Source organism: Ischnura elegans, chromosome 7 (assembly GCF_921293095.1).
Source record: "Ischnura elegans chromosome 7, ioIscEleg1.1, whole genome shotgun sequence".
Classification (NCBI taxonomy): domain Eukaryota; kingdom Metazoa; phylum Arthropoda; class Insecta; order Odonata; family Coenagrionidae; genus Ischnura; species Ischnura elegans.
Window position 1 is genome coordinate 7,823,216 of NC_060252.1, and position 25,641 is coordinate 7,848,856.

The window sequence follows — 25,641 nt, forward strand, 5'->3', positions numbered from 1 at the left end:
AAGAAAATGATGGACAAAATTGAAGTACAGATGAGCAGCGCTGTAGTTGGGCCGGTACGGCGGCGTACCCCCTAAAATCCAAACTCGTTATAAGCGTGCCGGTTGAAATACTTTTTAAATCTATAAAAAAGAAACCTATTGTAAATTTTCCAATGGATTTCAGAAACAAAAATCGGAAATGATTACTTACTTGTTCAGAGTTATCTCCTGGCATGACTCGGAACTAATTTAAGAGTTGGTGTTTGACATTTCAATCGCGCCCGGATGTATAATACATGCTCGGCTGTTGGAATTTTTAGTGTGTACCGCCTAATTTTTCCCAACTACGGCACTGCAGATGAGGGAAAACACTGAAAATGGCCTTGATGGCAAGAACCACGAACGATGAGTTGTTTGGAGGGATACGAAAAAGACTGTGTCTACTAAGGGTATGCTACATAGGAGAAGGAACTCCTGGAAAGGCCATTGAAGCTGAAAGATTGGTTGAAACCGAAGCTAGTTTAGAGGCAAATGTAGATGTAGATGTAGAAATATAGAGGGGGATACAAGCTAATTTATAGGCAAAAAACGAAAATGGCTGTGATATAGAATACGTCATGGAATAGTTGGTCCTCGAAAGGAGGAGAGCCAGTCTTGATGAATGAAATATACGAGCATTTTACATTTTCACAGACAAAATAAATTTCGACTCAAATTTCGGATGATTTTTCACTCAGAAAGCTACATAAGGCCCTATGGAAAACATTCGTTATCCAGGAATAAAGATGGTTCAAATTTTTAACGGAATTAAGAATCTATGAATCAGACGCCCCTCTCATTCTATCATCTAGGGAAACATGGCAAGTTTCAAGACGACGAGCACCCATAGGCATCCTTTTGTAACTTGAATAATTTTACTGACGTCAGAGCAAATAAATCAAGAGGAGAATACAAGAAAAAATCACAAACGTGGAGCAAATCTCGACGCTTAAATCAACATCATTTTGGTCCCTTTGCTGTAGTGCCTGCCCCCTTGCGGTGTACCCATGGGGCATTTATCATTTTTTCCTCGACATAAGAGCCGCATGCATTTATAATTTTGAGAAATTTTGGTAGACCGAGAAGAATCGTTCGTGGAATAAAAATTTATGCGTGCAAAACCTTTCAGAGTGCTGGAGTCTTTGTGTGTAGGGCCCTCATGATTCTCTCAATGTGGGATAGATTTATGCAAGGAGATAGCATGAGAGGAGGACCCATTCTGTCCCGTAGTATGATCTCTGTTAATGCACCCACTTTCCTTACCTTTAAACCCTTTATAACCCAATGTTGCTCCTAAGAAACATCAAAAATGCGTACATTGTCACATATATTCAGGACAGATTTAAACTAGTTATTTTTCTGTCCTGCATAGTTTAATGGCGAAATCTGTAGCCGCCACAATAATTTTGATTGAAAAGAAAATTTTCACATTTTTTACATGAGAAGTTTAGAAATTTAATTTCTGCTAGAATCAGCTCTGGGTTAGAAAGGGCTAACCAGTTTTCGCAAACGTCCGCAGCACCGCATGGAGTTCGGAGCGATCCATTCATTCTAAATATTTTGAATTGAGCATTTTCGCTCACGAGGAAAAGTTTTGATTGGTTGAATCTAAAATAATAAACATGGCCTAATTCTTCTTAAAATTCGTATCGCTCTGCCATCAGCGACACGAGTGTACTTTTCATTCCCTGAAAATGTCGAGAAGACAGCATCAGTTGTGAGCGAATAACAAAAGAATGTCGATCGAGGCGGAGGGATGCATCCTGTTAATCTTTCGAATTATCCAAGTTTTATTTTTGAAATATCGATTTTATTTCTTTCGTTATTTTTTAGTGAAAAGCGAATATTTAAACAATTTAATCTTGAAAATTGAAGCTTAAACCATAAAAATTGCAATTCACTGAAAAAACTGCAAAGTTTTTTTCTGGCTCGATAGAAATCACTTAATTTCTTTCAAATTCAGAAGTAATCATGTCAATATAGTCATAAATGAATGAATGATGGTTTTCGGAAGGAAGGTTTACAAAATTAGCACAAAGTACCAATGGCACTTCTGGCAGTACTAATCGAATCATTCGGTTAATTGGTAAAAAGAAATATTTATGGAAAGGTAAAGAGATGGAACAAACTGGTCGGATAGGTTGTAAACTAGATAGGACAATTTCGAGATATACGCTAGCAGAAGATTATTTACGGCAAGTAGCTGCGCACGAACTGACTTCCTTTGTTTTTTTTCGTCCGTTAAATGGGGGAAGGAATCGAGTGGGTCGAATGGGGCCGTTGCTTTGTTTACAGGTGACGCGGTGAAGGGGGTGCGGTAGAGATGGTGCTGTTAGCAGCACCAACGGTGCGTGAACGACACCAGCGACCAAGGAGGGAGAGCACAGGATGGTCCTAAAAGGCCCCCCTCCCCCCCATTCCGTACTTTTCAGGGGGAAGCAATGAATTATCTCCGAATCGTCGTGGTCTAGAGCATGAGAACTCATTTCAGTTTCGTCCAGTGTTTTTCCACAGAAAAATAAAGCGTATTCGTCTTGACCGCAAAAGCGAGAAGAAAAACGCGTTTTCTCCCGTGTCATTCATGCATTGCGATTATAAAGAAACCAATGAATTACACGAGACATCTATTAGCTCGCTGATTCACGAAAATGGAAAAATTCACAAATTTTCTTTTAAATTGTCGCTCGTGATAGTGTTTGAACATCCAGAGACCAGCATTTTAATTTACCCATTGACACAGCTACACACGACAATAAAATCGACCTGCGATTACCCTTTGGCAGAAATTTTGATGACGTCACGAACTCGATGGCGACGTTGTCGCCGTTTCTCACGATTACTCCTGCTATTCATCCCTCTCTTGCGTGGCTCGTCGCTGTCTTCATCCTCGCGAGGGATTCCTTCCGTTTTGTGAGTGGCTCTCTATGAAAAGAGTTATCGAACCGAAACTCTAATGACGTCATTACCTTATCAAAAGTAGGCGGTAACTCGTCAGTGTTTTCATTTCTTACTTTAAAATTATGAGAGGATAGCAGATCTAGTAAGATTTTGTTAATTTTTGTCGAAGCTCATCTCTTCCACTTCTACAGCAATTCAATTATTTTAATTAATTTCGATTTATGTTGGAGTGAACCAGTCTACTGAGTAAAAAACATGCCCATTCATAGAGGAAGATGATAGCTTCCTATTGTGGTAAATACATGGAACCAACCGCATTAAAATTCTAGGAGCAGAAACTCCCAGAGAACAGTTCTGACCGTTTTATTCCACAAATACGTTAAAAGCTCTTTTATTCCTTGGTTCTCCAACGAGATTTTGTGTGTTGGAATGGATACAGTGAGCATTCATTATCAGGGCGTGGAGATTATTATTCCACGATAGCGAAGTGAAAAGCCCAAAGAGCCATTCGGTAGACGATGTAAGATTCGCATCTGCGCATTAAATACGGAAGAAAATACCTCAGGACGCTCCCCTGAAATTCAACCCGGAGAAGAGGGAATGGGGAATATTATAAAAATACGCGCCGCCGTTTAAAGAGGAGTAAAGGGGGCCATAGGGGGTTTTTACCCCGAAAATTCTGAAAAAGGAACAATTGTATGGGCGAAGTGAGGGAACGAAAGAGAAGGGGTAGGACGCACCCTTGGGACTTAGGAAAATGAGATACAGCCAGTCATGAGGGGCGGTGGGCGAACCCTCATCGTCCATGTTCCAATACTATGGCTTAGTCATCGAAGGTAACTGCCACGATTGAAGCAAAACAACATATCTCACTTAATTCAGTGAAACCTCGGTTAGCGAACGCCTCAGATAACGAACAATTCGGATAACGACCAAAAATGTCGCTAATTTGCCTCGGATAGCGAACAAAATTTCGGTTAGCGAACAGATGTGCAGCGGACATGTTTGTGTTCGGTGCTGTGCGATCCCAAATGGATACAAAGGAAAACAATGTCTACAATAGTAAGTCTACAAGTAATGCAATGTAATACAATACCTAAAGAGCATGTAACTTTCATATGATAGCGAGTCAATAGGAGCTAGGAACCAATAATTCCAATTTCCTTTATTTCTTTTGGGAAAATAGTTTCGGATACCGAACATTTCGGATAACGACCAGCTTTCTGGAACGGATTGTGGTCGTTATCGGTGGTTCTAATGTACTCTCAACAACACATGAGTGCCCAAAGAGTACCAATACCGACGCGCTTCTTGATAACAAATATAAAAAAAAAGAAATGAATTGCCGATGGCGAGAGAGAGGTATCATCAATCCTATATCGTTTTTTTATAAAATATAATTAAATGTTGGCATACAATTTCTCTCCTATAATTAAGAAATTGAAAGTCAAGCTATAGCTACCTTCTATAGTTGCGTAGTAAAATTAACTCATGAGTTATATTGATAACCACGGATTTCTATTTCGCTCAAAGTTGAACCGCTTCAACTTCGATAACAGATCGAATCAAGATCGACCACGTCTTCTCATCGATAAGTTCTCTCTACTAAATCGCCGCTCAACTGAACTCCAAATAACGTAATGCTGATATCATGATGTAGATGTATCATGCTGTAGATATCATGATGTAGATGAATCACCTCCCCAATTGAAGCAAAGAAATCGCGCATCTGGCCACCCAGAGAAGGACCTCCAGGATTGAGCTCCATTAAAATACTACATAGGAAATCGCGCAACTTGGGATTTCTACTCAGCTCATATAATTAGGATGAGATTGCGAATCGGGAAACAAATTTATTGGATTCGATTGAACAGTTTTTGCACCTTTAAGTTTAATATATAATTTCAATCGAATTTCGCACATTTTCTTATTTAAAATACATGGGAGTCGGCCACGTTTGGTGGACCCGCACGAGCTTCAGCGCGACTTCCATTGCTTCCGTACATAGCGACAAGCAGTCTATTGTTTAGACATCAGTGCGCTCATCACACTTCCGAATCTAGCGTGATAGTTGTTAGCAGTCGACTGCAACAGCGGCAGTCAACATCGAAACGCCTTACCATCAGCTCTCCGCAATGAATGAATCATGCTCCAGAAGGGTGTTGTTGCACCCATGTGGAGACGGGTCCCACAGAGCGAGGCCCGAGCATTCAGCCTTTGGGGCCCTGCACGCCGATAGCACGGTCTGGGGAGCGTGGCTATCGCACCGCGGCCATCTTCGCAGAGAGGATCATGGGAAAGGAAGCGAATTTGCATCAACTGAGGGGTCGTGGGAAAAAAAGCGAAGGGGAGGGTGCGCATTAAGAAAAATAAGGCCTTCGTCACGGTGTTGTGTGGTGGTACGAGCGAGAGACTTCAACGGGAGATGCGTTTAAGTAGATTAAGGGAATAATCACTCCTTTTACAGGGTCTCTTTCCACCAACAATTCCTTAGGTTCACAAGTAACACGCATAAGGGCGGCACGGTGCTCACCTCCAAGTCGGAACTCCCCACCCCAAACACTATTGAGATTTAACTAATTTAACCTTTACCATCTTTGCTTTGCCTTGATCTTATTGTTTAATGTCCCAGTCTCTTCGTTCCGAGATGTCTTCTTACATAATTCCACGAAATAAAAACATTGAAACAAATAACAAAAAAAATGTCACTAAAGAGATTTAGCACCAATTCAAAATGGAGAAAAATTACGGTTGTTTTTATGCGATAATTTACCCGTTTTCCCAACTATGATCGCATCTGAAGCACACGAATTACTTTGGAGCGCTATTGTCTCGCTCTTCGGTTCATTTATCGCCATTTATTTCCACTAATCGTCCTCAACCAAGATGAGGTAAATCCATGTGATGACGTAGGCTTGGCATTCTCTTGGACCGATTCTCTTTCTCGTTAGAAGCAGCGCCTGGAAATCACACTAACCACATAGCATGATCTTGATGGTGCACCCTGAACCCTTTCGCCCGCCTAGTGCTTACTTTGGCGCAGTAAGGAAGACTTCTCATCCACCCTATTTCCTCCACAATATTCCGAACCCTCCTAATTCCTTCCAGGGTATTTGGGGAGGGGCGGATTTCAGAATGGGAGAATGTTAGCGGCCGAGATGGGAAAAGGGTGAGGAAATAAGCTCGTTTTCCACTTAAAACGAGGAAAGCGGACGGCATGGAATTTACATTAAGCAAACACAGCTCGCACGGAGGCGAGATAGTCGCTGGACCGTGAGATGGATCCCTTGGAGATGCTAATTTCCCTATTCCATTTATCTATGATCGCATTCCCTGCCATACATCCCATCGCACGCACGAAACCCACCGTTTCCCTGGAAGAACATAAAGACGGCAATGCTGAACTCGAAAAGTGGAGTCCCATCCGCCCGAAATTTGAAAGTAAATAGAAAATGCGACAAGTTTAAGAGATAAGCAAGAGCCATACACGACGCGCCGCATCAGACGCAGTATAAAGGAACTGTTTCAAAGGTAAATTTAAGCGTACCCCTTTACGCATATCAGATCGGACACATTCAATGCTTAAGCGAGAACTTAAAACCCATTCACGGAATCCTCGGCTTGCATGGGCAATTAGAAACGATAAAATGGTGAGCCCTTTTTAATTCTTCCGACTGGGGTTCCAGAACTTTTCAAGGAAACAATGCTGGAATGTGTATTGTACGAGACAGCGTGATTCATGCGATCCTACATCTCCATGACCTTCTTCAACCCTTTTTGTTCGAAAAGAGCTCTGAAGAAAAAACCTTCTGCCTTGAATAATATTCATTCACTTGCAAAGAGCATCAATAACTACAATGTCAAAAACGAGAAAAAACGGATATCCAGGAATTCAAATAGAATTCTTTTGTGTTCACATCGGAAACATCGTAAGTTACCCGTTTTAGCTAAGAGTGCACAGACTACCTGCCCTGCTACGAAAAACCTCACCAATGAAAGAAAAAAAAGAAAACGTGTGCAAGTAATGGTAGTATGGTTTTAAATTGCAAAGCAACTTTGCAATTATTAGAGCGAGTTTCTCCGAGTAAGTAGTTGCGTCGATACTTGCATAAAACATGGGCACACAATTTACAACGATCATTCTCAGAGAGCTGGTATTTTCAAAAAAAATATAAAAGTGATATCCACGATATTTCGAACTTTCCTGATTTAGTTAAAATAACTCATTATCAGATCATATCTTAAGATCCGTTCGTTGTATTAGACATTGTAGAAAGTTTTTAAATAAAGTGAAGCGACAGATGACGACCAATAGCAAGTATCTTAGCCATAAGCCGCCGCTGGGATATTCCGTAGCTCATTAGCATCGCTACGCAACGGTGCGGTGGCACGCGCCGCTATCAGATGACGGTCGCGTGCCGCAGACGACTTCAAATTGAACGCTTTTCGGTTAAACCGACAGAGGTCAGCTTGGGAGTGTCCGTTGGAAGTGGGAGGTAGGCGAGGAATTCGGAAAGATCGCTTCAAGATTATGAGAGATAAAAACATAAGTGGAAACGACTTAAAGCGATGACGCACGTGTCATTCCGTGCCATATTGTTCATAGAGGAGAAAATGAATCGTAAGGATGGGCCATATGGAACACGGTTTCAGCATTTCCACTTCCATCTTTAAACCTTTCTCTGTCGCTTGAGAATCGAGTTAGATGGGAGGCTTAAATACCACGCGAATTTTTAAAAGAACAGACGTATACCATAAACACAACAGGATTCGGGAAATACATCTTTATCCTTTGTTTGTAACATGGCGAAAACAATATTTACATCGTTAATATAACAAAAGAGGATTCTCCAGCGGTGGGCCATTAAGTGTGCTCTCATTTCAATGAGTAAATTGTCAATGGCGTAACTAGGAATATGCCTTGGGGGGGATGAGATGGCTACTTTCCCCTCCCCCTTTTGGCTTTGGTGAAGGGGAACTATCCCCTCACCCCCCCCCCCCCCCCATAGTTATGCCACTGAGTAAATTATAAAAGTCTCACAGATTTCTACCTCGAACTTAGCAGCACGGGGACTACATAGATCGGGCCTTATTTTGGCCCAAACGGTAACTACATGCGTGGAGAAGACCCTTAGAAGCTTGATTCATTGTTGTCACATTGGACGCATTTCAAAAATATCCGCAGAGCTGCGATGAGTCAATAGCGATCGATTTATTCTCAATGTTTACTAAATAGCAGTCACAATCGCGAGAAATAGCATTGAAAAATTATGGACTTCCTAAGTCACATTAGCAGCAATACAAATTTCCGCTGACAGCACTGGTGATATGTTATATCTCGGTAAAATTCGGTTCGGTCCTCCCGACGTGAATTGCGAGTGCTTTTCAGTGATCTCACGGGCGACAGCAGATTCTACATGAGTGGTGAATTCTCTCTTTCTCTAATCTAGGAAAGGGTTACTGCAGCGCAGTCGTTATCGTCGTATTGCGAATGTGTGCACATGCACATTTTACGATCGTGGTGACAGCAACACGAGGCATTTGCCACCCCTGTCCCCCCCTCCGTGGCCACCCCTGGTCACATTTCGCGCGGCCTCCAAGAACGGATGCAGAAGTCCCAGTGGTCCGAAGGTGACATTTAAAATTCGTCCTGCCACAAACTTCATTATAATCCCAGATGACAAAAAGGAGGCGTCCGGCCAGTCTCCGGAGGTCACAGAGAAGACGGAGGAAGCAATATACTTCCAAGAACAGCTGAGAGACACGCGGATCAATCAGGTGATATTTACGTAGATAGATGGAGGCATTTGGAGGTCACCTCACGCGTCTATATCGATACCTCACTCGTAAATTGGACGAAATCCTCAAAGAGTTGACACGCAGATAAACGAAGGCGCTAACCAAATATGGACTATTTGCGTGTGTTATTAATAACACATTTCGACCATAACAGACAATGATTTGAGGCAATCTCATCTATATTCCTATTTAGACATTTCAATATTTTACTGGTGAGTTAGATACTAAATTTCCTAAATTACCAATGGAGATATCGGCTGAAATCGATTGAACCAATTTCAAATTTATAAAACATGATATTGGCATCACAGACGACTGAATACCCGCATAGTTTGGCTTTCAGGTGTTCTGAACCAAGTTATATGCCCATACCCCAAGACTGAATAGCAAAGCCCCAAACTGAAGGGCCCCGCACCTCAGATTGGGCATGAGGGCCCACAGATCCCGCTTTCATTTGATGCATTGAAAACCGTGATCGATCAAAAACTGACTGACGAGAAAAAAAAAATATGGGTGGAAGTTAGTAGGCGAAATTAAATGTCTCGTGAAGTGATTTGAATATAATTTTATTCGCTCATTTGCTATTGAGTCAAAAAGAAGTTCAGAAGTGAGCAATGTATTATCTTCGTCATTATTCTTTACATATGACGAACACTACAGCCATTTCTGCATAATAAATACATAACCTAGCAATAATCAACATTTTCCTGAGCCTAATATTGATGGAGGTCGGTCATTTGCCGTAGGTCAGTAAATGAATACGTTGCAAAGTCGTCAAAAAAACCCTTAGATTAGTAATGAAACAAGATCCAGTTAAAAATATAAAGACTACGAAAAGTAGCTTAGAAAGCTTATGTCTGAGGACATCAGTCGATGAGAAATAATCAGGAGAACATTTATTGAAATTTTCATAAAAATTACACATGTATGGTTTCTTGACAGCCTTAAGCTCTCTTGATGTTTTAGAGAGCAGCCGAGAGTAAATAAAATCTCTCCTCTTAAATATTAATCAGACCCTCACAACAGAAGAAATTCGACGCATCAATTTCGCAATTCTCCTGCTGAAAATAATTCAAAATCTGCTGGTGCCCTTGAAAACAAAATTGATACTTTCGTCGCGGCGTTTCTAGTCTAAAAAAGAAGTCTTCAAACCGATGGACTGCCTAGCGCCCATAGAAAAATATAACCGATAAATCACCACTCTTCGTCACCAGCGCTGAAGTCAATACCATTGGCAACAGTTTCCTGCCAGTTCGGACAGGTTGGGGATTAAGCAAAATGTGAGTAGGCGAAAATAATTTTGTTCATCCGGAGGCAGATGAGGGCGCATGTCCTCTTTCCTCTACTCACATCCGTGACGCTACCGTGAACTTCCGCTATGCACGAACTTCCGATACACCTGGAGGAGGCACGGACGAAGGAAGAAGACCAAGAGTGATTCTCACTTTTTTCTTTGTCGGGAGGAAAAGCGAGAGTAGATTGGTAGGAGAGGTGGCCAAGACCGGATCCTTGAGGTACACCCTCGCCAATTGTCTCAAAAGCAGTGAAGATAATTGAAGTACGCGTTATTTTACTCAAAATTTCAAAATATACTCCCATCTTTGTCCTTCATCGATTTCTTAAAAAATTGCCATTCCGCCTGACATTTGAAATTTCAACCACGAACTCAATTTTTTCCGTAGGATCTTGCGGAAGAAAAGCGTTCAGTATAGATGGACTAAAATTAGAAAACCTCAGCATCCGCTCAGAATAAAATTATGCCAATCGTACAATAATGTTAGCGATAAAAATAAATGTAGGGAAGTTGCACCGCTATTTCTTGAGTTATTATCAAATGATACAGCAACTGAAGAGATTTTACCTACGTTATTTCACTGAAAATGGCGCAAATGTATTTCCTCAACCAACTGGACCACACATTAATTTTGGGTTTTGACCATTGCATCGCCAAAGCTTTCTAATTTCCCTTTTTGACACCGAGTTATACCATCGAGAAAGCAAAAATGTTTTCAACAAAGTAGGCGAAAATTGTCTTGAATTTTAGGATATTTTTTTATGATTGAAGTGTCTTTTGTTTTCGGGAATATGCGGATTTGAATGGAAGTGATGGGAGGCAGGTGTTCAATTCAAGAGTGAGTAAGAATTAAAGGAGCCGAGATTCAAGGCCAGATCCCGATAGATTATAAAGTCGCCACTCTAATTCCGTGAGAACCCTTCTCATTTTCTTTGGCCATGAACTCGGATGCATGCGAGTCGACCCATTGTTGTCCGAGCCGTCGGAATTGGCCACAAGCTGCGCCGCGCCGCCATGATTGTGAGCCTGACTGCTTTAATTTCGACGCCTCTTTTCTTCGCACAGGAGAAGAAAAAGAAAGACGCGAAACATCATGAATGGCCACAAGGAAAAGTGCAAAAACCTCAACGAAACATCTGCTTCCTTTGTCTACCTAGTGTGCAAAATATTCGCATTTTTTATAAACGGACGTAAATACACAACACCATTTCCTGCAGGAGTCATATTTGAGAGGAGAGGTAAGAAAAATCATCGGAATATTTTCACTATCTTCAATACCTTTCCATAATGCATAATGTTTTCTAGTAAAATGCTTAAAGTGTTAGATGTGACTTTATCACGATTTCTTTCTTTGGCCACTCTCGTCACTTATGTTCCTGAGATTAATTTCGTTAATATTTCAGGGATTTTTGTATAAGTCCTATAAAATACGAAAAAATAATAATTTTGGCGGCTCTAAGTATCGTGTTCACTACCACACACGAATTCTATAGAAATCCTTCAACAAAATAAATGATATAATTCAATATGTGGCGACAATCTCAGGAAAGCTGAAAAATTCTGGAAATAAGAAGTAAGTTTCCTCTCATCTATTGCACGTTAGTGAATCGAGATAAAACTCCCTTAAGCACTGACGCAGATGATTCTGATGCCACGGCACGCATCAATAGATCAGAGACGCAACAATGAAGGGATTTCTCTCATGAAACGCCGCGCCACGGCCAATTCGCAAAACGACAATTGGACTGAGTCACGCGTGTCGACGCTCCTTCCGGAGGTGCTTCGGACCATCAAGATGACCTCCGCGCATCAAAGGATGCGGTCCCGTTCCCCAGGGGACAAAAGTGGCACCCTTGAAGAGAAACCCCTGTGCGAATGGGAGGAGGAATCTGGCGCTGGACGGGGACCCCTGCAGGGATCGCCGCTTTGAGCAAAGGCAGGGGGCGTAAGGGGTTGGGGGTACAGGGTGCAACAGCCGGCACCCACCACGGATGAATGCGGCGACAGCGCCTCTATCGGCGATACGACGGACGACGCGACAATTGAATCCTGGGGGACGCGCGAGTGACGTTGGAGGCGCCGATTGGAGGAGAAGTTTGCAGCAAATGAAAGAAATCAAATGACGATAGTCACTGCGAATATAAAAAATAGCCCCCTCTGGTTGTTCTCGCGACTCCATTAAAAATGTCTCCTAAGTAACCATTCGCATGCTCCTTCGTCCTTTCCATTCCTGGCGCCTGTCGATGACGTAACAATCAAATTTAAGCAATAAATGCTTTCCGATCGGATGCATTAAGGCCTGTTTACACGGTACATTAACACGCACGGGTTAATGTCTAAATGTATGAATGCGAGAATGAACGCCAAAATGCACCGTGTAACCACCCAACTTGTGCAAATGCATGCACAGAAAATAGAACCTGTTCTAATTTGGTTCATGCATTCGTACATGTTCCATTCCGATCCATAGAAACCAGATCATTCATGCAAACAGACATTAACTCGTACGTGCTACTGATTCGGGTAAACAGGCCTTTATAGAAAACAATCTTGTTTCTTTTCTTTCCATGCCAGCGGAGAAAGCGTCTTTGGATGCCGTTGAGAAATTGAACGCGTGAATAGTGACGTAAGGAGCCAATGCGATTTTAGTAATAATACGAGAACGCTGGCAATGACGGCATAAAACTTACAGATGAGAAACGAACGGTGAACAAAAAATTACGATTTGATAATAATGAAGACAGTCTGTCATTACGGGACGTTCCCACAATCCACCCGGAGCTGAAAAGACGGAATAATTGAGTAGCCATCTTTCGGCATGTCCCCTCGCACCAATGCCTGTCATGTCACACCCTTCCCGTAACTGCGTGGGAACCCCCGGTGAGGCCATCTCCGAATGGGGGGCGCAACACACAACACTGTGATTGCGGTCTTCGACGGGTGTCTTTGTGCCGAGTGGAGACGGGCGAAAAAACTGGGCGTCATTCATCACCGTTCGGACTTTTTTCCCTTGCCGTCCATCTCTATCCACGAGAAAGCATTGTGGAGTCCACAAAATGGAGGAGAAAAAACAACGAGTCCTAAGCCGTCAAAGCAAAGACATCACCAGAGGAGACAGTTTCACGGCGAAAAAATGTCTAATCACCACTAGAGTCGCAATGTTCCAAACACTGCAACATACAAAACGATTCAAGTTTTAGGTATTTAAAAAACTCTATCATTACTTTCATATTATAGTGAACTCGCAGGTATGAAGTATGAAGACTGCTCATCCAAACTTAGAGGCTAAATTAATCCAGGAATTACGCAACAATTAAGGAAAAGACCCAACGAGGAAGAGACCCTGAGTAATAATCGAGGAAGAGGCCCAAAGCAACAATCGCATAAGACCCGAACTTATTTTCTTTTATGAAGGAAAATAATTGTTTTTATATTTCGGGGGTGTGGATCCCCCGGACCCCCCCTGGCTACGCCACTGGTTGACACAAGCATGGAAAAGGTGAATGAAACCAACATTTTAAGAAAATTATAACACCGCTTCATTAATTTATGAGATTATTTCCTTGAAATAATACTTTTATTTTAGTTACATATATTACACTAATACATATCAATTTTCGTGGGCTTAAAGAAAATTTGTTGAATACTTTCGTTCCAATTCAGTACTGATATTGCTTAAAGACTTTACCGATTTTTGCTTATGGCCCCCCTTTGCCCCTCGCTGGGTACGCCCATGGGTTGACAGGAAAGTCTGAAAGGAGCGCGGAACAATATTGAAAGGCAATGACGCGTGGGTTTAGAGACAAATTTTGGATCAATCTCCATTGAATAACCCAAATAAGAGATAAATGGTCATCATGATAATAGTCAACGTTGCGTGATGAACAAAAAAATCAATCAATGCCATTACGGATAGTGTTTTCCTTTGTTTTTCAACCATGACACAAGTGCCCCAATGGAAACCCTGAGGGGAAATAGAGCCCTCACGATGGGGGTCTTTTCTTAAGCAGTTCGTCTTGACGGCGGAAACCGCGGAATTAACCTGTACGCAGCGAGGCCAGCGAAGTGTGCGATTTTTCGGAGGAGTCCCTTCCGTTCCGTTGACGCTTCAATCATTACAAGGCACTCGGGCGACCACCCCCACCGCAAAGAAACACGACCCCAAAGCGGAGCAACCCTTTTCTTAATAGCCACAGGAAGAAGGGACTACTCGCTTTTTTTATTGTAATCACTGAGAGACCCCACCACTTCCTACAGTGGGGATAGAGCCCACTCCTTGAGACCCTCGCTCCTGTGCTCAGCGACCCCAGTTCCTGTCCAGGAACGCCCCGAAATCTTTATTATTCACTTGTCTCGTTCTTCCTCGGAGGGGAAGACACACTCCCCCAAACCCACCCACGCGTCCCCTCAGCAACAATCGAGGAAGACGTCCCACGCAACAATCAAAGGAGACTCGAACGGAGTTTCTTCCCACCGAACCATTTTCGGGTTTGGACCGTGGAATGAACGTAGTTGCCTGACATTTGGCGACGCCGTAAAAATTAATTCACCGCAGTTTCTGATTCCAAGTAATATCGACACAAAGCACGTATGCATGGCTCTTACTGCGTAAATATAACGGAGTTTGAATGAATAATTCTCCCACAAAAATATTTTGCTTTTAGAGCTGGTAGAAGTGGCTGGAATAGCTGGGCATGAAATATCCCCATTTATGGAAGTAGGTAAATACTCATGAGTTTTAAACTCCAAACTTTGGCAATAAAAATTGCAAAGACCATAAAGCCATCCCAAGTTTCCATTTTGACATTTCATACGATACTGTAGCACCAACTGCGTATTGGGTAGCAAATGTTATTCCTATCACATAAAGCTAACCTTCCTTCAAATGTTTGCATTCTCAGAAATGGCTAAGTACCGCTGTCGAAAAATACATCGCCATATCGCCACCACGGTAAAAAAAAAACGATAATATAAAAGAAGTTTTGAGATGTCGATAGCCTCATAGATAGTGAGTAGCTGAGACTATCGACCCTAAAAAAAAATTTATTTTCAAAAATGGTCCATCGACTTTGGACCTCGAGGGATGGACTGTCTCTCAACAATTTTTGGCCTTATCCACATCAATATTGGGGCCACCGTAAGGGCTTTCGCATCCATTCAATCTTGAGGTTCGACCATAGGCTCCTTAAGGGTACTCACCCTTAGTTCGTCAGGGGTGACGCTGTAGTCGGTGTAGTGGCAGATGAGCTCGACGGATAGAGGGTGACACTGTCGCGTCTTGGAGGCCAGCAGCAGGCACACGCCTGCCACCATTTGAAGTTGGCTGCGAGAGATTTGGCACTCACAGAGGAAGCGGTCCAGGAAATTGGTGGAAAGTGGGAATACTTGGTCCTCACACCTCTGCTCCTCGCAAACCTATAAAAAAGAGGGGAAAAAACAAAGATAACACATATACACTGCCAGGATTACTCAAACGAGTTTCAATATCTTAACTCAAATAAGTACCTGAGATTAACGATTGCTTCACGCATACGAGAAATATTTGAGACAGAGCCCAGATGAAGCTATGATTCGTAAAGCGTGTCGTTGGAACGTTTTCGGATGAAAAAATGAAAGAGGGTTGGTCTTAACACAACAATCGTTAACAAAAAGAAAAAATGAGAAGCGCGTACTGAGTCCCGTTCATCATTTATTTAAGCCTTTCATTGTTATCGAGGGAAAAACGAACTCTATGATTTCGGAAAAATATATTCATAATTACTCAAGCAATCGAAGCCTACCTCGTAGCCATCGGGTCTCTAACGGCTCCCAGCCTAATTTGTGTAACGCTCCCTGTTCGCTAGAAGCAGTTTTTGATGAATCGACCAACTTTCCTTTGTAATTAACAAAATTCATATATTAAATCTTTCCTCGGCCGGACGAGTGCGAAATATCACCTCTCATTATTTAATTCTTCATACGAAAATCTTCAACAAAAAAAAACCTCCTTTCAACGCCTCTATCCGTGATTAATGGATGCCCCCAAACGCCAATCGGGGGTCGCCGGAGAAGAGGAATGATGCCACTGGATCATGGCACCTTGTTCATATGGCCTTCAAGTGCCTGTAAATTAAGACCCCAAGTGGCGGTCATCGCACCCCCACGCACTCTTGAAACATGTGCTATTTCATTCGCGATTCGATCGTGCTTTACAGAGGACCCGTTCACCTATTACAGAGATGAATTGAGTTGCCAAATTCATTTTTAATAAAAAAACGAAATGGGATATCCATTATTTTATAACAAATTTTTACAGTAGACCACGATCAGTTTAAGAGTTTTGAAACGAACGTAAATCATGTAAACGAATAGAAGGCACTTTTCCACAAAGTTTTACGGCCGACGCGTTACTTCTATTACATCATTATCTAACTAGCACACAGTGTACTTGATAATGGCGTAAATGTCGAATTATTATATTAATTCTATGTCGGCATTAACCGATACAAATCCCAGGAAAAGTGCTATCTATTTTAATTAAATAATGATGTCTTTCCGTTATATCTCGCCATAATTAACATTGATAGTACAAAGGGTGCTGATTTCATTTATATGCTAGGGAAATAATTGAAAGCATGAGGGAACCCCATTGGAATTCAGGACCTATACGAATCTGTCATTTTTCATTAAACTGGGTATTACTTTCGTAATATATCCCCATAGGCGGATTTATGGGGGGGAAGCACGGGGGCACGTGCCCCCCCCCCTTCCCAGACGCTTAAAAAATATACTAGATTTATATTACAGTTATCATTTGGTTCGTGTAATTTTTTTATCATGGAGACGAAATCATTCAATTTAATATTGATAACTATTAAATTAATACCAAAATAAAGGGAATATTTTCTACAGTAATTTTTTCAATTTGTTTTTAATCTCAAATATGAGAAGACCTGTCAGAACCTTGTGCCCCCCCAGAAAAAACCTGGATCCGCCCCTGTATATCCCCCCATAATTAAAAAGTGGGAAGCCTTTATAAGTTACTCGTACACTAATTACGATTGAACAAATATACTTATCACAATACATGGAGAGCGTGTGACATCCGACGCAGAAGGATTTAATCTCCGGACTAAATAGTAAATACAAAATAAATCTGAGATAGAAATCGTTATATTCAGCTACTAGCGAGCAGATAGCGTAATACATATTTTACACGACTTAGACTGGGAGCCGCTGGAGACTCAAGAGGCTGCGCGCTAGGCTTATATTGCAGCAGCAATTAAGAATGGATATATGTCAGAGCGACAAGGAGAACATAATATTAGAGCCCCACTTTATTTCCAGGTCCGACAGAAACGATAGATTATGAGTAATATTTTATCGAACGCATAGATACGGGAATTTGTTTTTTCCCCGAAAAAACAAAAATGAAAACGCTGGGTGAGACTCGGAAGTCAAAAAACAAAAACGGCGACCTTCTTTTCTTTTTTCTCCAAATTACTGTTGTCCTAACTCCCCCGCCACACGCCTATTGAGGCAGCTAGCGGCGTAGTATGTAAACGTAACAGTGATCCACGCTGTGAGCTACGAATGGGAAGGCGAGAAAAATACAAGCATTCAAAACACGCGCCTATTAAGGATGTCATTTAGATTAAAAACTTCATCGCAGTCGAGTTTTCGCTAATTAGGGGTGCTTATGGTGGTTCGGTCTCTCGCGGGCGAAATGCGGACAGAAGGTGTGACGTTGCATGGGGGTCTGCAGGCAACAACAGTAAACAATCCAAGCGGCGAGCGCAACATTTTGATACCCATCCTCAAATTACCATCCCTTCCTTACTTTCTTTTCCATCAACGCACCGAATCACAACAGCTGTTCCGAAGACGGAAAAAAATGCCCCACGAGCTTCACCGGCTCGCGTTCACGTGATACGCGAGAACAAAGTATGCTGACAAGCGATACCCTTGCTGCATTGCTCGACAGAAAGCAAGGATCCGACTCGTAAAGAAATAACGCGATCACCAGCACAAACGCATACAGATCCATTTAAATGTTTCGCTTCGGTTTGCAGGGCAATAATTATTTTGAAACATATGAGAAGGATTCCGCGGCGGATAAGTTCATGTGTTCTGATAAAGGAGACCCATACACAGACGGCGGCGAGTTCAAGTGACGCGAAAGTTAACGAGTATTGACAACTAATATATTTGTCATTACAAAAGTTGCCGTGGCAGGAAATGCCAAGCAATGGTAAACAGGACATGTATTTGGCAAGTTTCACTGAGCAAATAGTATTCTCCAGGCATGGGTCCCGCATGTTTGCCGTCCAGTTTTTAAATTTGAGTCAACGCTAAAAAATGCACAAACCAGGCGAAACAGCGATGAGAAAATGGTTCCATCATGTTCTAATTTCGCGCATCTGAATTAGAATGTATCCAGCCACGTACTTGCACGGGTAATTGTATCGAGTAAACACGGCTTTAGGATTTGAGGAGGGGCTACTCAGCCACATATTTTCGCATGGATTCACGGAATTATACGCCATTCATTTTTACTTACACGCCCATACCGGCAACAGTGGCGGCGGGGCAAAGTCCCCGTCTGCCAAACCGAAGGTCGCGGGTTCGAATCCCGCCTGGGTAAGCTGCCCTTATCCAGGGCATGGGCGTTTGTTAATATCCTTCTATATGAAATGTTCATTCCCCGTAGTAAAAGTCGTTCATGTGCTGTTAACGGGAAATGAAAATAAATAAATACGTGCATAAAAATGCGATGGTGGTTGGCGTAACATGGTGAAACTCCTTCATGATGCACAAATGTTTTCTTAACCTTTGTGCATTACGTGCATAAGGTTGTGCATTGCATATGACATTTGGAGGGGAGACCGTCAGCTTGTACAACATGGCCTATCTTCATTTGCGCCATGAGGGAACGACCGAGAGGAATCCTGCGTTGGCATTGGCCTGTTCCTAACGATAAGTGCCAAGGGGACCACGGCTTAATGTCCCATATGACGGACAGATTGCTGCACTCGAAGTGCCCTCGACTCTTGCATTCGGTGAAATACCTCCGCAGCCGTCGGAATGTGAACCCGGACCCGCAGTGTGGGAAGCCAACACTATTGCCACCACACCAACCTCATCTCGATGGATTGGTCTTCGAAACTGTAAACAACTGAGCTATGATGTACTTAGTGAGCTCTTACCTCAAGCATCCACGTCGATACGACGTTCCTCATGTACGGGAATATGTCGTTCTGCACTTGCTGGAAGTAGTCGCATCCCGGCACGTAGTTGGACTCCAGGTCAATGAGGTTGTCCAGGACACGGGCGTCTTCGAATATGACCCTGTCTCGCTCAGCCCGTCGGCAGTCCGCGTTCAGCTTCTCCAGGCACAGGAGTTCCATGGCAAACCGAACACAAGCCACAGACAGACAGGGAGCCGAAAAATCACTGTCAAAATCGTAAAATTATCCAAATGGCAGCACGTAAATAAAAGTATGTATCGCAGCCGAGTCAACTGCGTAGGCGTCCACAAAACTGAACAACACAATAAAACTCGGCGTGCGTATCAAGAGAGGAGGTCCGTCAGGGTTCCGATCCGGGACCACTCTAGTTCTTCAATGCCGAACCGAGCAAGGGAAGTCAGTGGGGAGTAGAGGGGTCGAAGTCGTGTCACTTCACTCGCGGTGCCAGCCGACCAACATATTCCGCGTCGTCAAGGGAGACACCAAACAAGTCCCTCACTCGCACGCCTCGACTCCAAAGCAGCACTCCCGGGGTGTGTGTTCGTGCGTCTACCTTCGCTCACGGTGAGACCGCGACTGACTGGATTCGGGGCGGTACCGGGCCGGCTGCCTTCGACAACATGTGCGACCCCTTCCCCCCCCCCGCCCCCCATTCACTCTCACTGCCTCCCTCCCCTCCATTCCCTTTCCCACTTCCCCTCCGCGCCCCTTCCCATCCAATGCCCCCCTTCCTCCACGCACTGAATACGTTCCGAACAGTGACGGGATGACTATCGAAAAAATTGAATCGATCTCATTTACAATTACTACACTCTCAATTGTGCCATTAATTTCAATCACAAATTGAACGAACCTCGTTGAAAAAAATTATCGTAGGATTACAATTACTTATAATTTTGCCCCTCTATATGATGTTGGCGCGGGCAGTATTTTCTAAAACAGGTAGTACTACCGTGCAAACTAGCATTTTTACTATTATTTAATGGCTTCGCATGAAATAATAATCATAATGTTTGATTGCGGGACTTTTGTCACAATTGAATAAGTACGTGGATGAGATTGATGTCGCTGGGGCTTTCGGGCATCGTCCATGTACAAGTAAAACCTACTTCTTTTCATGTAACCATTACAAGCAGAAATTACCAAAGATGTAGATAATCGTCGAGAGTAATTCAATTCGTTACAGCGCATCACGGGATTTGAAGATTTGGTCGTGGGTCGGATTGGTCTAAAAGGCTGAATCACGCGATCATTTGTTCCGTCCTTTTCTAAGGATAGCTCCAGGGGTCGCTCCAATGATGGCGGAGGAATAACCGTTTCGAGCGATCATTTTCCGTGAAGGCTTCAGGGATGGAAATCCAATCCCTTTCATCCAATCCAATTCCATCTTTCGGCGCGTCCCTTTTTCCGTCCCTGAAACCATCGCTGGCACCTTATTTCAGCCAATCAGAACGCACAGCCGCTAACAGCGATTGTAACGCCACGCTTGCATCTAAATGAAATGACAGTTGTAAATACGGAAAGTGAGGGAATAAGCGATGGAAAAAGGGACAATGGTAATGACCGCGTGATTCAGAAAATGATAGTTAAAGCGATCACTCTTTTGGTCCCTGAAAACCTATCGATGGAAGAAATTATCGTCTGGTTCAGGATTTACTCAAAAAAGACATTACTTTTATTAAAGTATATACGCCAAGTGTAAGGGTAAGTATGTTTTTAGTTAGGTTTTTTGGAGGGTTTTCTAGAGCGTAGTGGGTAGAACGCATTGGCCGTTGATCGAAGTGTGCCCGCTTCGTATCCCGTTTGAATCCTTGGGACATCCCCGAATGAAATCCTGCAAGCGTGAGGTGGCAAAAGGGAGAGGGACTCATCCCCCAACCCTTGACTGAGCGAAATTCACATCCCTGTGGCCTGGTTCGAGGTGAGCTCTACCCTCGCCAATCCAACCGAACATTATAGGGTTAAATCTGAACCTGAGTGAAATAAGTGTGTAGGTACGGAGCATCTGAGAATTCTACTCTGTAATGGCCTTAATTTATTTTTCAACATTTCGGAATTCTAAAAAAAACTGTCAATTTATAAAATTATATTAAGTCTCAGTTAACTGAACTTCTTCTGTTCAACTTTGTATTTTAAAAAAAAAATGATAAATATAGCCAATGTCAGTTACATTCCTTGGTTTTTACAGGTGTATGTTTATAATATAATGACATAAACATAGCTCCAGTTTCACAATTTGCATTTCAGTTGCATTAAAATCGTAGTCATGTACTATTGATTAGAAAAATAGTACAAATATATCAAAAGAATTTGCATTATTTTATTTTCTTCCAACTTCAATAATGCAACAATTTATAAAATCGTTTCAGTCCTAATTTTGTGGAACAATGCTATATCCATGATAAAAACACGTATGGTAATGACCTAATGACCTTTAAAATGACACAAAGTGTCGAAACCATGGTCGGTCGTTTAGTGTTAAATAAAATAGTGTGGAAATCACCGTTTGGGTTTTAATCTTGAATGCAACAATTTTACTTTTTTGATGATGCTGCAGAATATAGAAATCAGTTTTAGTCGGTTGTCATAGCATAGGTACGGCGTAACACCCTAATAGGTGCGGCATCGCATGTTGCGGGTGGCTTGCAAGGCATTTATCTCGCAATAGAAGAACCGTTTTAGTATGGATGCAACGTCTGTTATCTTTGTGGATAGAGAGCAAAATACGCAAAAAAAAGAAACAGTTGATTTGGCTAGATTTCATAGGAAAGCATTAGTTTATTGACCTAGAAAAAGGAATGCACTAAATCCTGAGCTTTTCAGTGAAGGTCGAGGGTGGTTCCATCGTCACAAAAAGCTATCTAACTTGCGTTGTGTCAGAACGAGTCAGCACTGACAGCGAAGCTGTAAGTGAATTCAGGGGCGGATCCAGGATTTCTTTCTGGGGGGGGGGGGGGGGGGCACAAGCAAGGCCGTATCCATGATTTTGTTCTGGGCGGGACACAAGGATACCTCGTAATACAAAACGAACGCAATGATAATGGGACAGTATTAAAAATCTTGCATATTTTTTAAGTGTCTGGGGGGAGTCTCGTGCCCCGTGCCCCTCTTAGATCCGCCTATGAGTGATTTCATCGAAATGTTTCAAGAAATTGTTGACGAATGCGGTTACTTACCTCAGCAAACCTTAAATGTTTATGAGACTGTTTTATTTCGGAAACGCATTCGCCTTCAAGAACATGTGGCTCCAAGGGAGAGAAGTCCATTCCTGGTTTAAAATGGCCAAAGTTCGCTGGACGATATTTTTGGGGGCAATCTATCAGGCGAACTGAAACTGAAGCCAATGATAGCGTGTCATTCGGAGGACACAAAAAGCGGTGGCGCAGCGAGGGGGGTTTTGGAGGATAATCCTCCCCCCAAAGGTCAGAGAAATGTTTAAAGTTTAATCCATTTTACTTAATTGGATAGATATTACTAATAGAATAGTGTAAGGATTAATAAAATATCCCTTAGAAAGCCGTAAAACTCACCATTTTGAACCATTTACCTTAAAATTCCAAAATTTATTAATCTCGCACCTACTGCTTATCCTGGTGGGTATTCCATACCCCCACACACCCCGGTATTAGTTGCACCTAAACTCCCTCTAGCCTTAATTCCTAGCTGTGCCCCTGAGTAAAAGGGATAGTAAAACATCGCTTGCAGGTTGATTGGAAGGCGAATGCTATAAATCTTGGGCGACACAGTCCATTTTCATTGAATGGTTCCGTTATTGCGCTAAAGGAGAAGGCAAAAACTAATTAAAAAATCAACTGCAAAGAAAATAACTAGACTGCATTGAAAATGCAAATTAAATGTATAAATTGAATCTACAAAGGCACGTGAAAGCCATATTTCGCTTCGAACAGAGAAATTTTCGCCGTTACTTATATTTACCGCGTTCTCCATATTTTCGGCTCTTGCACTGGCGATATTTCGACGATATAATTGCCCAGGCGTCGCGACGCCCACTCGGGCGCGGCGGAATCCATGTCACTGCTGCTTGAGTAGTCGATGAAGACATGCACTCGTTTTTTATGCCACAATTTGGCATTTCCATCATTAAAAAAATGCCCCAGAAGTTATGCGATAAAATGTTTTCGCATGGCGAAAGTTTGGAACCGATTTTTACATTTTAGATTGCTTCTTTTGCTTCGTTTGACGTCGTTTCGTTTACAGTCAAAATTTTCAGGGATGATAAGCATGGGTGCACCCAGCAAGGAGCAGGGGGGGGCACCTGCCCCCCTTGCCCCTTGCTGCCCCCCCCCCCCCTAGAAGCAAAAATCGCAAAAGTCTTTAAGAAAAAACAGCACTCAATTGAAACGAAATTATTCAACAAATTTTATTTAAATACACGAAAAATAATACGTATTAGAATAAGATATGTAGCTAAAATAAAACTATTTTTTCAAGGAAATAATCTCATAAACTAATGTCACATCTTGGCTTGCCCCCCCCACCCCCCTAGAACATGGCTTGCCCTCCCCTAGTTATGATCCTGGGTACGCCCTTGATGGTAAGTGACGTTAAACGATACACTGCATTGACAATCGTCATTTATGTAAAAAAAAACTATTTAAAGTTATCCTTGTTTTTTGAGTCTTAGACTTTTAATATTTGAAATTATGCATTTACTGATCATTGAACAATACGTCTTCGTTAATTTTACGTAGACAAAACACTGCAGAGATTCTCCTTTACTGGGAATAATTGAAAGAATACAATGATGTATGTCAGCAATTGGATTTTGCAATGAGTTATTTTAGCTTCAAATCGATTATACATTCTGAAGCTCGTAAAATTATGTCGTCAAAGTAAATGTGAACGAAAATAAATTTATTTTTGTGTGAGTTGCAACTGTGAACGGAGCATTTAAGTGTATTTAAAATCAACGGTAAAATTAAAATCAACGGTAAATCGTACAATTCATGAAATTATTATAATATAATTTTCTATCGGCAGGGTTTAGTTCATTACCTATAGCGGAGAAGTTCCTCCATTTTTCTGCCCAAATATACTAATATAATTTTTACATTCTAAACAAAAAGCATTTTCTCACAATATACTGGGATAATATTTACTAAATTAATATAATAATATTTTCTGAATGAAGAACAGTATACTTCCACTGGTCATTTCGTTGGTAATTGATTGGCAAATATGGATTTGGGTGCTCAGCTCGCTCAAAAAACCGAGGAGGAATTTTATCGGCTAGGGTATACATTTTCTCCGAATATTAATTCGCCTTTTACCCTTTATCGGCCAATGTATCTCATGCGATACGCCATTAAACCTGTGCTGAGAAATAGATATCTCGCCTCGCATGTCTTTGAATTCGGACGATCTAACTCGGAAGAAACGCGTGTTATAAAGGCACAGTAAACTGCCGCCATCTCCCGGAATTTTCTCAAACTACGTTTACGTTTCATGAATTTCAATTTGGTAGCGAGTAGATCACAACCTCACGAATCATTGGTTGTGTTTGTTCATGTAATTTTTTGTCCATGGAGATGCGGAGGCACATACCATTCTGTCTTATATTTATTCGGAGTCTCGTTTGATTTTTTTTACCAACGCAAAACATTTATTCAGCCAAAATGGGCAATGCATACCTCAGGAGATGCATTGCATTATTTAATAATTAATCAACATAAATGCAAATGAACAAGTATTTGCTGTGCCATACCCATTACGCTAAAATATAAATGAAAAGTTTTAACTCAAAATTTGAATAAGTTACACCGATTGAGGGTTAAAAGAATTTGTGGAAAATGTGGGTGACAAAATAAAGCGTAAAAATGGAAATAACCATTCCAGGAACAAGGCCATGATTCATACATTATTATATAAATTATATACTCAATATATTGAATTCTCGATAAAAATAACCATTCCGTAAAACATTTGTCACAAGATTAACCTCTGATACTCCGAAATTTCGGTTGATTTGTGTGGTCCGTGTACGGAACTCGGCTTCCTACTCGCGCCGGGAATCAGAAATTAGCTACTTACTTGCATTTATTCATCTATTTATGTATTTAATATAAAAACAACCGATTTTGGCAATTATATTGAATTTAAAACTCAAAATCAGCAGCGTTAACAAATATAAACCATAAAAAATAATTTAAAAAATGAGATTCAGCAGCATAAGGATTTTCAAATCCGCCTCTTGAATGCTCAGAAGGGCGCAGATATCTACATAATATCATAGAGTAAATGCAGGCACGAAGTGGCGATGAGCTGGGTAGGAATTCTGTAAAAAGATGATCTCTTGAAGAGAGAAAGATGGAATTTTTGTTAATGCAGGTGGGGATGTGAAACGAAAAGTGTGGTAGTATTTCGCGGGATCGGTACTCATCCATC

The 25,641-nt window shown here is 41.9% G+C and overlaps 1 protein-coding gene and 1 long non-coding RNA gene across 2 annotated transcripts in view; one reads left to right on the forward strand and one right to left on the reverse strand.

Moving 5' to 3' along the window:
• Nucleotides 1–19,801, reverse strand: part of LOC124161864 (G1/S-specific cyclin-D2-like) — a 111,608-nt gene extending 91,807 nt beyond the window's left edge. Inside the window, exons 1-2 of the mRNA XM_046538089.1 lie at nt 19,195–19,801; nt 15,209–15,424 (exon numbers count right to left, since the gene is read on the reverse strand). Coding sequence (XP_046394045.1) covers nt 15,209–15,424; nt 19,195–19,395 — 417 coding nt within the window. The 5' untranslated portion in view covers nt 19,396–19,801. The remainder of the gene's footprint in view (nt 1–15,208; nt 15,425–19,194) is intronic.
• The window catches only part of LOC124161866, a 115,931-nt gene that overhangs the window by 63,204 nt on the left and 27,086 nt on the right, over nt 1–25,641 (forward strand). The gene's annotated exons all lie outside the window — the stretch shown is intronic.